We start from the raw sequence: 18285 nt of genomic DNA on the forward strand, positions 1-18285 counted from the left end.
CCCTCTACAATATATGTTTAATTTTTAATAAAAATGAATAAATCTTTAGTAAAATAATAATACACCTTTATGCAAAAACATTTAAAAACCAAGATAAAATTTTAAAAAGCCAAGATAAAATGTTAAACCAAATAATTTATAAAATAAAACAATAACAAACAAACAAAACAAATAAAAAATAAATCAAGATATTTTCAATTAAAAATATAATTTTTTTAAGTTTTTGTTTGTATGAAGCAAAAGTCATTTGGGTAGAAAAATCAAAATTTAGTAAGACTATTTTGTTCCAAAGATAAGGACGTCGATAAGAAACAAAAAACTGATCTTTGTTTTTACGGTAAAAAGTAATTATCCGAGAAACTTTTAGTAACTTTTAGTAGTTAACAGTAATGTTACTAAGTAACTTAGCAACTCCGAGAAACTTCGTAACTTTTTCTCTTTTTATTATTATATTATCAATTAAAAGGTCTGGCATGATATAAGGCAGTTTCTGTTTTTTTGAAGGTGGATAAAAAAGTGTCCATTTAGTTTTTTCTTTATATAGAAACAAAATTTAGATGTTCATTAATGCTGACTGCATTAAGATAATCACTTTTATTATCGCTTTTTAAAATTTTGCTCTCGTTACAAGGACAAAAATAAGAGGTTTCAAAATCAGGAGAATTAATTTCATTAAAATAATTAATATCCGCATCGGATTCACCGTCTAAGTGTAATTTATGGGTTTCAAATAAATTAACTTTTTTTTCAAAATCATTATTAAACTGTTTGCATATTAGCAATAATTTAGATTTGGCAATAAATAATAGTGTATCCATATTTGCATAGACTGAATTATAGGTAAAATGTTTTGACTACAATTTGTTCAAACTTTAATACATAATAAACTTTGAGACATGGTATAATTTTCATACTTGTTCTAAAAAGAATACGGAATTAAAAGAAAATCTCATTTTGTCTTGAAATGTGTCTTCATAAAAGCAGCTTTTATGACAACAAAAGTATCAAAACACTTGTATCATTTTAAATGTGAGGATAATGAGTTGCTGAACTTTCTTTTTTAATATTCTTATAAGTTTAAAATCTTTCGTTATAACGAAAGATTTTAAACTTTATTGAATAGTATTTTAGTGATCGAAAATTACAACAATGTAAAGTTAACAATTCCCTCATTTTGTGGAGATTGGCTGTACACATACCCAAGTAGCAGTGTTTATGTAGTCCAATTATAGCTATGGCTTTTGTCCTGCAGCCATAACCGGATCAGTCATAACTATTTCTCATAGTATAATCCACATAATTTAGGTCAAATAAACGCCAATCGTTGGCGTTTTGACGGACAGGCCCAATAAGTTTAATGTAGCTGACAGTTGGGACCACAATCCCACCCTAAGGTAGAAAAATCTACCCTTTTTGTTTTTGAGTGCAGATAAGCTTTCTTACATTGGCTTTTTAGGCTCATTCCAAATCCAAAATTTTTCATACTAAACAATAAAGTCATTGATGACTTATCTAGCATCTAGTAAATAACAATAGACATCGCAAGAAGCTCTGATTTCGATAAAAGAAGCTTGGCTGCATTACCTGCCAAAATGTGGGCGTATATTTAAAAAATGAACCAAGAAATATTTTAATATGTTGAAGGTAGAAAGCAGCAGTTGAGTTCGCCGCGAAGGAAAATTTTTATCCACAAAAAATCTGAAGGGCATCAAGCTGCATTAAAGATGGTCGCAGTAGCTAAAAAAGAGACTTTTGAGGACAATATTTTGAAGTTTTTAGCGAGTGAAAAAATTGTAACAGCAATCATTTTTCTAAACTTAAAAAAAGTCAGTTCTTTAATAACTTTGAAATAAAGTTGGTTTAGAAAAAATTAACTGAGTTGAAATGGGTCGCATGAGTCCTCATTTTAAAAACCCTTAAGTTAATAATGTCAACCATATAGGGGGCCATCTTTATATTATGTACGCAAAAATCTCCAGATTTATACCACTTCCCCCCCCCCCTTCCCCATCTTTTTGCACCTCGTACATTTTTATATTCTCCATGCATACATAAGGGATCGTCCATAAGGTACGCAACTCAAAATATTTTTAAATAACAGAAGTAGGAGATATTAAGCTCTTTTACGCGGCGATTTTCATTTAACTTAATGGGCTATTTTTTTAAATTAAAAGTTTGCGAGGAAAAATTTTTGATCTTTTTTGTTTTCTTTATTGTGAAAGTTTCCGTTACGTAATTTAAGGACAATCTCTAAGCTTAGTGGTCTTACCCCTCCCCCCCCCCCCTCATTCCTCCAACTATAGTTACTATTATAATGTGTATAGATAAAATTAATACCAAAAATAATTCTAAGAAATAAACTAAACTTGAAAAATTTATAATAGTCTCATTAATATATTTTCACTACAAGTATTACAGAGCAGAACTTAAGTTGGAACAACTTTGATTAATGGACAAAATAATGTGAATTGTCACCCCAAATTTTTTGCGTTTGCGTACATACATTTATTGAACCCTACCCATACGCACTCTTACGCAAATTACTCATCTTGGGTTACCCCAAACTTCCTCGGTTCGTACATAATATATAAATGGCCCTAAGGTAATGAATTTGATGAAAAAAATGTTGCAGAAGTTATGAAACTAATTTGTAAGTTTTCAATAATAACTGTCAACATGAGTCAACTGATGAGTTAACTACTATAAACTAAAGTTGAAACTGATGTGTAATCGATGTGTATATTCGAATCAGTATAAAAGGCAGTAGAATGAATTCACCAATCAATCACCAATCAATCACCAATCAATCACCAATCAATCACCAATCAATCACCAATCAATCACCAATCAATCACCAATCAATCACCAATCAATCACCAATCAATCACCAATCAATCACCAATCAATCACCAATCAATCACCAATCAATCACCAATCAATCACCAATCAATCACCAATCAATTACCAATCAATCACCAATCAATCTATTTGTGAGTTTGGTAAGGACTACCAAAATAACTTTAGTAGTTGTTTTAGTATTGATATTAGAAAAAAAATATTTGAATAGTTGTTTGGCTTATGTAGCATGTGATGTGATGGTGCAGCAGTGGTGTAAGGTTGATAGTGGAACATTGATGTTGCAAAAGTGGATGCAAAAGTGACATTAACAAAAGGATACAATGGAATCTGTACATTCCAAGTCAAAATAAAAACACTTATACAACTTGCTTTATTCGTTTTATATTTATTCAAAGAAAGAAGACAAAATGATGGTCCTTTTTGTAGTATGCAAATACGCTGGAAAAGAAAAAACTTCATAGATACAAGCAAAAAAATATTCAAACACTGCCGAACTTTTATTAAGTTATTATTAATAAACGCCAAATATGTTATACCGCTCCAATATTTTTTTACGCCAGCTGTACACATAATAAACTAAAAGAAAAATGTGTTTTTAAATAAAAAAATAATTTAAAACAAAACGTTCATTTCCAACTAAATTAACAACCATGGAAACAATAAGATAAAAAACTTATATAAACTTTGATTTTTTTATTTTTTGTGTCTTTTTTTCTTGTTTCAAAGTTTTTAATTTTAAGCAAATATGCTGGTTATCTTTTTTGTTTTTCTTTTGGTGTCGCAAGTTTATACTCAAAACTTGAGAGTATGCAGTGGAGGTTAGTAACAAAAATTTATTTTACACCATTTACGCCGTATTCACGCCATACACCGTGTTTACACACAGATATTAAAGTTATATTGATTTTAATGCAAATGTAAAATGTTTTATAAGTAAAAAATCAGCTGATATCAAATCATCTAATGCCGGGTGAGTCAACAACAACTACAAAATTTAAGTCTCTTTTGCTTTGCATATGTAATGGCGTCATTAATTTTCAGCCAAAAATAGCCTACAAAGAGTTTTTAAATTAAACAAAATAGTTGAATAAGGTGATTATAAATATAAAAAAAAACTAAATGCACTTTTTTTTGAAATACGGAAATCAGAAACAGAGGCGTTTTTGTGGTGGGGGATAGGAACCCCCCTCCCCAAGAAGGTGATTTTCAGGTTACAGTCGGTATTTTGAAGAAAGTAGAAGGCTATTCGAATAGCCAACTAGTTTAGAAATGTGACAAATACCCGGGTATTTGTCACATTTCAGTCAGATGAATTTTAGTATTGTGGACCTTTTTTTTTAGGAACCAGTTGATATATTGTAAGGATCCACCCCTTCCCCTTATTTTATTCGTAGAACCGCCTCTGATCTGAAATCTAGTTTATATAGATAATTTTGATCCTATGCTCAGCAAACGAAAAAATTTAACTAGACCATATTTATCCAAAAATGAAATCGACAACAATTTTTCGATTCCAAACGTGTGATTTTAAATAAAAAACTTTCCAATAAATTTCCTAATTATTGTATTGGCGACTTTAACATACGTCCGATTAAAAACCAATTAATAAAATTTTTAAATGTAAATGTTGACAGTTTTATCTGCATGGATAACACATAGATAAGATAACATTTAAGTACGATAGAAGATTTAATACATAATAAACTTTGAGACATGGTATAATTTTCATACTTGTTCTAAAAAGAATACGGAATTAAAAGAAAATTTTAAAATATATTGACATTAGAGAAGAAAGGCCAAAATACACAAAACATACAATTAAAAATATTTCAAATTTAGGTTGTTTAATATATTTAAAAAAACAGTTCAAAAACCATCACTTACATAAACATGAAAAGTTTCTGTTAGGCACACTGTATATGATTGCGTAACAAGTTATTATTAAAAATCCGGACAAACTTTGAAAATGAATATCTTTTGAATGGAGTTATCAATTTTATATATTCAAAAAGCATATTAACAAAAAATTTGTATTTTACAAAATAAAATAAAAATTATTTGTTAAACAGTCTATTTCGCCGAACACGACTAACTCTTGTAAAGGTACTCGCCCCAAGCCTATGTACGCAATTTTGATCAATTTTTCAAACAATAATTTATTTGATATCTTAGTTGACAGAGATTTTGAACTTGCCAGTTGTCTGCATACACCAATCTTTTAATTTTATTCCAAAAATTCTCGATCGGACGCAACTCGGGCATATTTGAAGGGTTTATGTCTCATGTAATCTTGTACTGTATTTGAATAGTAAATAGTGTGCGGAGGCTAGATCAGGCCAGAACACAATTTTGTCGTTTTTATGAACCTTGTTAATAAACTTCTTTAATTTACCCAGGCATTTGGAAATGTACACATCCTTGTCGACTGCTTTGGCAGAAGGACCAATACAATTCTTTGAGACCTCTTTCTCTGACAAGGCTATCCAAACTAATTATTTTGGCTCATACTTCCTTTTCTTTTGAGTTTGACCTTATTATTAAAAATCAGGATCTGAAGTATAATATCCTGTGTTACCAGAAAGCGTTGTCTTGTACAAAAGAAAAATGTTGTCAATTATCACAATTTTTTTTCCGAAAAAGTGTAACCAATTTCGGCACTTAGAACGCACAACAGCTTTCTAAGCCAATTTTTTTTTTGGTTTTTTACGATATCGAACGCTCGTCTTTTCGTTGATAGTTTTGGTTATATACTGCTGGGAAACATTTAATCTTTTGGTTAAGCTATGCTTTGAAACACCATTATTCTTATCAATCTAGGCATTGTTAGGTAGTTTTTATATGCGTTTTTACCTGTTTTTTAAACATTTTTTTTGCAGTCCAACCGCTTCCAAATTTTTGCTCTGGCCCAATATTAATCTCCATTTGTTGCGGTATATCGTACATGGTTGATTTTGGGACAATTTCCATGCGAAAATGATAAAGAATAAACATTTTGTTTTCTTTTGGATGCAAATCCAAAAAAGCGAACACTCGTTTACGGAGTGCCTCTTAATTATTCGATCTTGTAGACATGTTTAATTAGGTTCTGAAAAAAAAAACACTATGGTAAATTGTAGAGGAATAAATTTGCAACATAATAGATAAGATTATAAAATAAAAAACATCGTTAGGCATATAACGTGAAGCTACAAAGTTTGTCCGGATTTTTAGTTAAACATGTCGTAAGTTGAGACATGTTCGCTTAATTTGACTTAATTTTGTAATTTTATGAAACAACAAAGCCTTTCCTTTTGACATAAGATTTCTTAATATATGAATGCCACCTTTTTTATGGAGGCGATGGAAAAGACCGTATTTAGTTTGTTTTTCTTTATGGATAGTTTATTCCATATAAACATTTCGATTTGTTGTTTCCTATAAAATAAGAATACCTTTATGAGAACAAAATAAGTTAGAACGATCTGCAAATGAAGTTCAGAATCAAATGTTAGAAAACTTGCTAAATTCGAACGAATAAAAACAAAATATAAGGGGTCCTTTGGTGTAAAATTGTACTTTGGTGGATACTGCAAGTAATTATCGTTAAACCCGTTTTCCGCCATTATACGAGATGCTTTGTTTCTTGCTTGTTCAATAACTTTTAAACTTAACTATGTAAAAATCTAAAGCACCATAAATTTCAAGTTTGCATTTTCTATAAGTACAATGTAGTGTTGCGAAGTGTTTATATAAGTGTTCGTGTTGCGAAGGTGAAACTTACCGATTATCCAAAAGAAAAAATCTTTAAACTTTATCTTATGGATGTCATTATAGCATTTTAATTAAATACAGAGTTTCCAGAAATAAATTTTACCTGTTTTACAATTTAAGTTGTACAAATAAAGAAAGCTAAAACACCAGAGAAAATTCTTAAGCACCGAAAAAAACTAGTCAAAAAATTTTTTTTTTCTTTTTGACATTAACGAACTGTTAAAGTAAAAGTATTACAACTTTGCTTAATGGTGAGTCGTTGAGTATTAAATTTGGATAAGTAAAAGAAAAGAAGGTAGTTTATCTTGTGTTTACTACCAAGATTATTCTCATGGCAGAACTTATCGTAATTTTCAGAAAAGAAAGAGACAAAACACTCAGAAAATTTTGTTGCTAGAGCAGGTCTAAACATTGTTTAACTATGTCTAATAATTGTTTAACTTAAGGGATAAACAGATTCTCTCTGTTGACCAGCCTCGTACCCCTTCTTAATCTATTAGACTGGCGTAGATGTATTTATAATAAATTGTTTCCAGTTTAGGATGTTGAATGCTGAATCTTCTTGACTCGGTGCATGGGTTTTGCTTGTGTCTCTGTTTTAATGACTAGGCAACCAGTGTTGGAGTAACCACCGTAGCTTCCGTGATAACTAAATTAGGGCAATGTGCATAACACAACACATGAAGTTGACTCGGAGATTCTTTTTCTAACCATTTAGAAAAACCATTTTATTGTTCAATCATATTTGATGACCCATCTGTGGAAGAATCAACATTTTTTTACATCTATCATATTTCCTGATAAATTATTTGACACCAAATCACATAATGCTTGACCAGTAGCTTTTTTTGGATTTAAAAACAATGATACTCTTTCATGTATAGTAGATTCTACCCTAGTTTTATATTCTGAAGAAACATATCTTACAATCTCCCTTAAATGTACCAAGCTTAGTAACTTACAATAATTATTAGGTAAAAAATAGTGCCTACCTATATTCATTTATAAATTACATAATTTAGTTATTTGGTTAAAAACAAGTAAAAATCAATCTAAATCTATTCAATAAATGTTGAGTATATATTTTTTATATACTCACGGAGTCAGTTGTTGCACCCAATGTTGTACTCATCAGAGTATCGACTAGAGAAGTATTCAAATTGATACTTTCGATGGCAGGACCACTGCCTTTAAATATCGCAAGTTTTTCAACACATTCATTCTTAAATTATACATAAAAAATCAATTCAAAAATAAACTGTGAAAAGGGTAAAAAAAATACTGACTATCTATATTTTATAATAAGTAGAATAAATTATTATAAAACTATTCTAAATCTATTCAATAAATGTTTAGTATAGGTATATGTTTTCAATTTACTCACGGGGTCAGTTTCACCCAATGTTGTGGTCATCAGAGTATCTGGTAGAGAAGTACTCAATTTTTCATTTTCAAAGGCAGGGCCACTGTCTTTAAGTGGTTCGTGCATTTCAGCACATTCGTTCTTAAATTATAAATAAAAAATGAATTAAAAATAAACGGTAAAAAAACAAACTATTTATTCAAATAAGATATTCTTTGATTACATTTAAAGTATCATCTACTTCAAATTTTGAAGTAAATTTGAACTTATTTGAATCAAATAGGTCGTTAACCTTTTCAAAATTTAAATAGAAAACCTTTAGGTCATAAACCTATTTAGAATCAAATAGGTATTTTGCTGTTATTAATTAAAAAATACAAATATGTCAGAAAATCACAACTTATAAGTTATAACAACCAAGAGTATTTAAAACAATTAATTACTTCGACATATTGAATAGGTAAACTTAATGTTTTAAACATCTCATCAATTTTGGGACATTTTTTTTGCTTCATTAATCAATTTTATTTTGTCACGCTCTCTTTGTTTTTCTTTTATTAGATGCTCCGTATCCATATATAGCTCCATATGTGTTTGTTGAACTTATTTCTGATGATTTAATTAACTGACAGAATATATAACTTAAAAGTTGTAATTAAATGCATACCTTAATGAACAGAAATGTGTGTAATAATAATTATAGTAAAATACTTGCTCTTTGTGAGACTAATTAGAGTTCGGCTGTCTCATCCTGTAATCTTAGTGTTGACGGCTATCTTCCTTTAATTAGTAAGACTCCAATAGTCACATGCTTGGCCTGGGCATTTAAATTCGTAAGAATTTACCCATTTGTCGGGAAACTAAGTTTGAATCCACCAACTATTCTTTTATAGTTTAGCACCACTTCACTCTATTGCCTTTTTCTTTGTCTATACCGCTATCCTTCAGGCGTTAAGGCCCACAACTTTTGCCTTCAATTTCTCAATTTCTAACTCAAATAGTCAACTTTCCAACTCGCTTTCTAGACAACCTGAATCATTTACCTTCTCTACTCGACTTATATCATGTTTGATCCTAGTCAGTGATCAGTTTCTTCACATTCTTCCATAGGTGCTTCTGATCATGGTTTGATATAAAACTATTATCTCATTCTTTTTCATCATCAGAATCCTCCTATCATTGTACCTCTAACAATTGCCTTAAAGCTGACTAAGACCCTTTCCGTGATTTTCTTGTAATGGCCATTGGTTAGAAATTTTTCGTCTTCCTGCTGATAAATGTACTTCTTACATAACTTCTTGGATTCAGGCTGGCATGGAATCTTTTATTCCCTCTCGAAGATTCCAAGTCAAGTCTCACTCTTCTCTATGGCTTTCCTCACATTGTGCTGCCGCAACTTCCAATCAAAACCGTTACTTCCATATCCACCAGCAAAAAAATTCTCCAGATCAATAATAAAGGTAAATCTGTTATTCCACTTCTCTTGAATGGTTCAGATTTTGTCACCTCACCTAAAAACAAAGCTAGATTGTTTGTTAAGAACTTTTCATCATCAATATCATCTCTCGATTCCACAGATTGATCTATTGTTTGACTTTCGTATCACTCTAGCTTCTGTATCTAAAGTTGTTTACTGCTTAGACTCTTCTACAGCTTGTGGTCCAGACAACATACCTGTTATAGTCTTGCAGAAATGATCTCCGGAGCTGTCCTCTATACTTTCAAAACTATTTAACAAGTGCTTATCAGAGTCTTGTTTTCCCGCCTGCTGGAAAGTGGCATCTGCTATCCTTATTTTAAAAAATTCTGGAGAGCAATCTGATTCGTTTAACTACCGTCCCATTAATCTTGATTCTATCATAATCAAGGTTTCTCAGTCTTTAACTAACAAACACTTAACCATTTAACTTCTCATCTTAAATCTAATAACTTACCTTCTGATCATCGGTATGGATGTCAATCTACTTGTTCGAAAGCTGATTTGCTAACAATAATAACAGATTGGTTTTATCGTGCATTAGATAAAGGTAGAAAGGTTAAGGCTATCGCTCTTGACATTTCTAAAGCTTTGGATAAAGTTTGGAATGCTGATCTTCTTCATAAGCTTTCTTCTTATGGTGTATCAGTTAACATCTTTAATATTATTGAATCCTTCCTTACCAATCGTAGTATAAAAGTTGTCCTCGATGGATAACACTCTTCTTCATAACCCGTAACTTCAGCGGTTCCTCAAGATTCTATCCTTGGCCCTATATTCTTTTTAATTTACATTAACGATCTTCCGGATATTCTCACATCTAAGGTGGCATTGTTCGCTGATGATACTATCATTTGTTCTTGTCTTGATAAGAAGCCAACACCCTCTGATTGCTTTGAGGGGGCATTTGAGCTTGAAAAAGATGTCAGTTCTGCTACAGCATGGGGTTCACAGTAGCTGGCGAACTTTCAACGCTTTTATCAGCCAATCGTTATTGCAATAATTTAGATCTTTTTTTATATATGAACGGTATTGTACTCGATGAGTCATCTACCCTTCATCATCTAGGATTAACTTTTACTTCTGATCTTTCTTGGAAACCATCTATCAAACCCATTGCATAATTAGCATCTGCTAAGGTTTCATCTCTTTATCGTGCTGGACACTTTCTTACACCTAATTCTATTCTTTATCTCTATAAATCTCAAATCCGTCCTAGTATGAATTACTGTTGCCATATCTGGGGAGGATCTTCCAACAATACCCTTTCTCTTTTAGACAAGGTGCTACTAAAATTCGTTCTCGTATTACTCGTCACTCAATAAATTCTCATCATTTTACTGTGACTGTTCCATAAACTCTTATTCATATAGTTTTTTTCCTCGCGGTTAAGTAAAATAATAATATTTTTCTTATAATAATAATAATATTAATATTTTTGTTAACATTTATCTTATTTCCTTATTTATACTTTATACTCTTGGAAAAAACTTTGTTAAAGAATATATATTGTAACACGGTGCACGGCGATAAGACAAAAATAATGTCTTCTTCTTGCTCCGAACATTAATTTTGTTTGTAAATTTATGTAGGTTGTAACATTTCTTCAAAGGAAAAATAATTAAGTTTTTTGGAGTTTCTAGGAGCATCTTGCTTTCCTGATTCATATAATTTGCAATCTTTTAAGTCGTCTGTCAATCGTTATCTTGCTCTATAAACTTCATCTTTTCTCTTCCAGTAACTTCCAACTCTAGCAGTGGTTGCTTAAAGCCTTGTTGGAAGCAAAGATTTAAAAAAAAAAAAAACATTTTCTAATAGTTGTCTAAGCAATGCTTAATTATATTAATTATTTTTAATTGTTTAATTATGTTTAATTGTTAAATTTAATAAAAATATAACTTTAATTGCATACAAAAATGGTCGCTTTTAAAATAAATTAAAAAAAAAATTTTCATTAAAATTTAAAAATCATATAGGTTTAAAGTTCAAAAATATTCTAAAATGAAAAAATTGAATTATGTGTTATATTAAAAAAAAGAAATAAATCAAATAAACATATATAAGAATGCATGGAAAAATCCTCTGTGTATTTCCTTAATAGTGTTTTTGATATTTATACATCATTCTTTTTATACATTTTCAATTGCAAACATAATATGTGTTTACTTGGTATATTAGTGTATGAAAATATTGAACATTTATTCAACATATTCACACAAAACATTCATTTGCTATATATTCACAACATATTTCTTTTATTATATATTGCAATGTTCACAACAACTGATTCGTTTGCGGATTTAATTGATGGTTTAGCAAATTATTAAACTTGAAAATTAAGTGGATTAAAAATCATGAACTTCTAACACATTTATTGATTTTAATAAAAAAAAAAAAAAAATTGTATGTCACAAAAAGGAAAGCTTAATGATCTTTTAAAAATGCATGTCTTTAATGCATATTTATTCTAATAAAATTTCTACTTTTTATTTTTAGCTAACAAAATAAAAGTAAAAGAGCTTTCTCTACAAACTTTGTACCCAGGAAGATCTGCAAATGCAAGAGTTGTTATTACAGCAGATGGAGTTACTCCAGATTTAGATATGGTGATTGAAATGCCTTTTTGCAATTTTGTTCAGTGGTAAGATTTTTTTGATTACGTGATGTTTGTAAAGGCTCCGTGTCGAGTAAATTGCAAAACAACACTAAACAGATATAAAATAACCGCAAAATAAGCTAAATATTATATATATTTAAGAGAGAGAGAGAGAGAGAGAGAGAGAGAGAGAGAGAGAGAGAGAGAGAGAGAGAGAGAGAGAGGTATAGGTGTTGCACACAGACAGCTTCACAAGACTTTATTGAAATTTGCGTTGCGTTATTCTACTTTATATGTTTACCAAAACTGTTTGAAATCTTGATGAACTGAATTCAATACTTGTCTGACCCAATACTCTAAACCTTCATTGAAAGTAATAAAAAATTTTTTTTTTATCATTTAATATTTTTTTTTATCATTTTAATCATAGTAGTTTGGGTTCAATGTTTCGAACACATTGCTAAGTTCTTTCAAAGCTTTCATATATTTACTTTTTAGAAACTTTACATTCATATATATATATATATATATATATATATATATATATATATATATATATATATATATATATATATATATATATATATATATATATATATGTATATATATATATATATATATATATATATATATATACATATATATATACATATATATATACATATATATATATATATATATATATATATATATATATATATATATATATATATATATATATATATATATATATATATATATATTTCCGATAATATATATTTCCGATAATATATATATATATATATTTTTTTTTAAATTTTTGATATATGGATTTGTTGAAGAAACTACGGTCAAAATTATGTTTTTCTTTACATAAATTGTTATAACTTTGTCAATTCTTATTGAAACACCTACAACTTTTTATAAAAAGAAAGATGTATGAGGGGCTTACAAATTTATAATAGTTTTGAGCAACAGGAAGTATTTAAGGGCTAGAGGGGGCACCAAACCACCATTTACACAGTAAAAAATTCATTTTTTAAAATAAAACAAGTTTATTTTAACAAAATTTACAATTTTTTTATACAAAAAACTGTTATAATCTGCTTTCTGTCAAGAATAAGTGGAGAATTTTTGAGTTAAAGGTGGATGGTTGTGTCAATCAAAAATGGCTAATTGATATAAATAATTTTTTCTTTGTTAAAATGAGACCTAATGTAAAATTATATTTTACTTTTTTACAGCATATACTTATGGTATATATATTGACTTAGAATGAGGGTGTGAGCCTCGGTCGATCGCTTTAACCCCCCCGCCTCTCCAAACTAAAAAAAAGTTATAAAATTTTCAAACGCGATTTTAATAAACTTAAATTGATACTATTTAAAATGATAGAAATTTTTATAAAATTTTTTTACCACTTTACAAGATGCATCAAAATATAATTTCAATATTTTTAGAAAATGGAGCATTGTAACTGCCTCCTCCTTTAATCTAAAAAAAGTAAAAAAAGAAAGAACTATATATTATTTTGAAACAAAAATTGTAATTAATTTGTCTCGGCTTTTAGTAAATGATTAAAACTTTGAATTTCAATAATGAAATTTATTCATGATTGTTAACGATAGACGTGAGATAGAACGAGAGCCAGAACCTATCATAAAATTGTTATTCCATGCCAAATCAGCATGATATATTACTGTCTAACTTTGGTTCTGTAAATTTATATAATGTTTTGATTTTTGTTTTTTTTGTTTTTGTCAATTAAACCTAAAATCATTAAAAATAAAGGTTAGTAACGATCTAATATATTTTATCCAATCTAGTGAAAGAATTATTTAATGTATCTATACTTTATGTAAATACTTTAAAAAGTTACAGCATTTTGTAATGTGAAAAACTATATACTAAATTTCATTTTTGTTCTTTATTAAACCTCAAAAAAGATCCAATTGATATTTACTCATATAACATTTTAGTCTGTGTAATGCATATGAAAACTAACAACTCAGCAAACACGGGGATCTACAAAAAACGTACAATGAACGTTCAGACAGAACGTCTCGGACGCATTCTAATCTGATTCTAGATTAGACGCTCAAAGACGTCCTTTCAGGACGTCCAAAAGACGTCGTAAAAAGACTTTTACATAAAAGACACTAAATTAAAATTAAACACAAGATTAAAACATATTTCAAATTAAAGATCTAACAAATAACTTGGTTTATATTTGAATGTATTTATTCATTTTATCGAAATTACTCACTTTAGCGTGGAATTGTCCATATATATATATATATATATATATATATATATATATATATATATATATATATATATATATATATATATATATATATATATATATATATATATATATATATATATATATATACAATAATAATAATTCTGACCTTTATAATGATTATTTCTTTTCATTTTAATAAAAAATAAAAAATTTTTAATAAAAAATAAATTGCGCAGATGACAACTTTTCTTTTTTTTCTTTGGACTGCAAAAGACTTTTTTTTATTGCGTGAAAATTAAGTATTCGATCGTAAGACTTACGATACTTTAACACGAGACTAATTTATATCGTGGAATTCCATGGTTAAACCAAATTCTATATTACGAAACGATTGGTAGGTGATATGATAAAATTATATGCCAAAAATTGGACATAAACTACTTTAAAGATTTAAATCAATTAACTAACTATGATTGTAACGGCTGGCTATGGCTACTTATTTTCATGGCTGACTAAAAATAAAGCAGTGCTTGGCGACGGCTAGCGGCTAACCGCGGCAGTTTGCGGGTCTAATTCAATTAACCTCTACCGAAAGGCAGAGTATGCATAGTTGTTACAAAATGTTTAGGTGGCATATTCTGTATTTTATTGAAAATTTTTAAAAGTTAATACAACATTATAACGAGATTAGAAATAACAAGAAATTAAGAGTACCGAGTGTGATGTAAGGATACGCAAAGAAGTCATTTTATTTTATTGGCAACTCTTTATAAAACAATGACAACAACAGAAACAACAACAACAACATCAACAACAACAACAGCTACAACAACAACGACAACAATAACAATAACAACAACAACATCTGCAACGACAACAACAACAACAGCAGCAACAGTTTTATGTGGTTCTCTTAATCAGAGTTTAAAAGAGTCTTTTTTTGATACTAACTCGTATATCATAGTTTGGTTTTAAAGTCATTTCTAAACTATTGGCTTTATATTGTCAATGAAGTATTTTTTAATACTCATTTTTATTTCTTTTTGTATTTTATTTAAATTTTTTCTCATTTTAAAGCAAATTAAACTTTACTCTTACTTTGACTAAGACTTATGTTTCAATTTTAAATCGGCATATCGACAATCGACATGTCGAGATATCGACAATCGTCATATCAAATGTCATATCTAAAGTTAATGATATAGTGTATATAAATATTCATGACCATAAGCATAACTATGACCATTTTTGAAAATTATCGATTTTGAACACTTAAAAATCTAGACCTAATAGTTTAACACTTTTTTTTTTTTGTGGATGTTGACAAGGTTAGACCAAGTTTCTAAATTCTAGTTTATCGTAGTTTTAAAAATGTAATCTATTTCCGCTGTTCTTTTTTTCGAGATATCTCCACTAAATATATAGATATCTCGAAAGAAATCTCGAGGTATCTCCACTAGATATTAAGATATCTCTACTAGATATAGAGATATCTCGAAAAAAAGTACAGCGGAAATAATTATACATATATATATATAGTACAATTATTATATATTTAATCGAAGTAATGCTAAAATATAGTCAATGCAATACTATTACATCGATATTCATTATATAATGTCGTTTAAACTATATTAATTTTTTTTTATATTATAACTAAAGAAATACACTAACTATAGAGTCTAACTATAGTATATAGCATTCAGTTATCTTAAACTGTAGTATCTTATTACTTGTTTATTACATGTTTACAACGTGATTACAACGTGTTTTATGTTTACTTATGTTTTTGATTATTAGCTCGATGAAACTGACATGCAGTGATTTCATTGGCGCTGGTCTTCCGTGCCAGCTTTCAGGAGGTCGCGTTTATAGTATATCAAAAACACTAAATGTTCCGTTAGCAGCTATGTTCCTCAGGGTAAATGAATACTTTCATAAAACCTTTTATTGGTTATCATTGTATTATCATATTAGATAATACTACTATAAAAAATAATAATAACAAAATAAATATTAGATAATACTACTATAAAAAATAACAATAACAAAATAAACAATAGATAATACTACTATAAAAAATAATAATAACAAAATAAACAATAGATAATACTACTATAAAAAATAACAATAACAAAATAAACACTAGATAATACTACTATAAAAAATAACAATAACAAAATAAACAATAGATAATACTACTATAAAAAATAACAATAACAAAATAAACACTAGATAATACTACTATAAAAAATAACAATAACAAAATAAACAATAGATAATACTACTATAACAAATAACCATAACAAAATAAACAATAGATAATACTACTATAAAAAATAACAATAACAAAATAAACACTAGATAATACTACTATAAAAAATAACAATAACAAAATAAACAATAGATAATACTACTATAACAAATAACCATAACAAAATAAACAATAGATAATACTACTATAAAAAATAACAATAACAAAATAAACACTAGATAATACTACTATAAAAAATAACAATAACAAAATAAACAATAGATAATACTACTATAAAAAATAACAATAACAAAATAAACACTAGATAATACTACTACATAAAACGCGTTACCTAATACTTTTATTAATGATGTAAATTTTCCTACTGTTAGTTCCAACTAGCTACTCCTATATTGTTTAGTAAAAGTTTATAAAATGTAATAGTAAAAAATAAAATCTAAATAGTAAAAAGTAAAATGTAAATAGTATAAATGTTAGTAAAAAAAGGTAGTAAAAGTTTGTAAAGTTTATAATTTAGTTAGTAAAAGTATTAATTGATTTTTTTTTTCATTATTTAGGGTACTCACAATATCAAAGTTAAACTATTCAAGAACGGCCAAGATTTCGGTTGTTTCGAGTTCTCTGCTCAAATAAGATAAAATTGATAAAAAAAGACTAATAAACTATAAATATTATAACCAAAACCCATGTAATACGGAAAAAGTTTTAAAATGTTCTTTTTGAAATGAATATTCTATAAATTAATAAATTTTTTTTCCCTTAAATTTAAGCTTTAAGATATCTTTTATATATCATTTCTTATATGAAATGATATATTAAAGATAACTTTCTTAGTAATTCATACTGGCAACTTGCATGCTTTACAAGGTTAGTATTGGATTGGGCTATTTTTAAATTTAACCTAGCATTTCACACTTTTAACTTTTTTCTAAGTTTCTTACTGAGTTTATGGCTTACCCAACTAAAATAATTTCACTAAAAAAGGTGTTCTTTGCAAATTTAAATTGGCTAGTCAACAGGACTTTAACTTTTCAACAATTCCTAGTTGAAGCAGGAGCAGATTCAGAACATCTAGTTAAAATGGAGAGTAATTTTATGATTTTTTCGATTTCCGATTGCTCTATCTTCCCCTATAGATCTACCTTTGAGTTAAAGAACGTATTTCTTAAAAGAATCACATTTTTATTGTTTTGGCAAAAATAAAAAAAACCAAATTATCTGATGAAGTATTTTTGAATATCAATAACTTTATAATCGCAAAAAAAGACGATAAACAACATTTTTATTCATACTAATTATAAACATATTTATACACCCATTAATAAAGTAAAAAAAAACCTCAATTAAAAAATAATTGAAAAGAAAAAAAATTAAGGAATTTCCACATCTTGAGTTAAGCATACTTAATACTTGATTCTAAGTGTAGATTTCCTTTCTTATTAAACATTTTTCTTATATAGAATTATTTTTAATAATAGATATTTCTTATATAGAATTATTTCTAATAATTGTGTCTTTTATTTCAATTAAAAAAAAAAAAAAATTATTTGTGATCTAGCTGGAACTAAGTTCGTAAAGACTTCCAGCTAGCTCTTCATATATAGTTTAATTAGTAAAAGTTAGTTAACGGCAGTCCTCTGTGATGAGTCCTTACGGTCTAATCATAGAGCACCGCGGAAGAGCATTTGAAAGGAAGTTCACGCCTCCATCCTTACCGATGCACGTGGGCCAAAATTTT

General features: G+C 28.2%; 1 protein-coding gene across 1 annotated transcript; it reads left to right on the forward strand.

The window, feature by feature from the left end:
• Positions 1 to 3526: 3526 nt before the first annotated feature.
• On the forward strand, positions 3527 to 17276 carry LOC100215554 (uncharacterized). Its single transcript, XM_065816803.1, has 4 exons — positions 3527 to 3677; positions 11946 to 12090; positions 16073 to 16193; positions 17105 to 17276. Exons 1-4 carry the CDS (start codon positions 3605 to 3607, stop codon positions 17183 to 17185), a joined length of 420 nt encoding a protein of 139 aa, XP_065672875.1. The 5' UTR covers positions 3527 to 3604; the 3' UTR covers positions 17186 to 17276.
• The last annotated feature ends 1009 nt before the right edge of the window (positions 17277 to 18285 follow it).

Source organism: Hydra vulgaris, chromosome 13 (assembly GCF_038396675.1).
Source record: "Hydra vulgaris chromosome 13, alternate assembly HydraT2T_AEP".
Lineage (NCBI taxonomy): Eukaryota > Metazoa > Cnidaria > Hydrozoa > Anthoathecata > Hydridae > Hydra > Hydra vulgaris.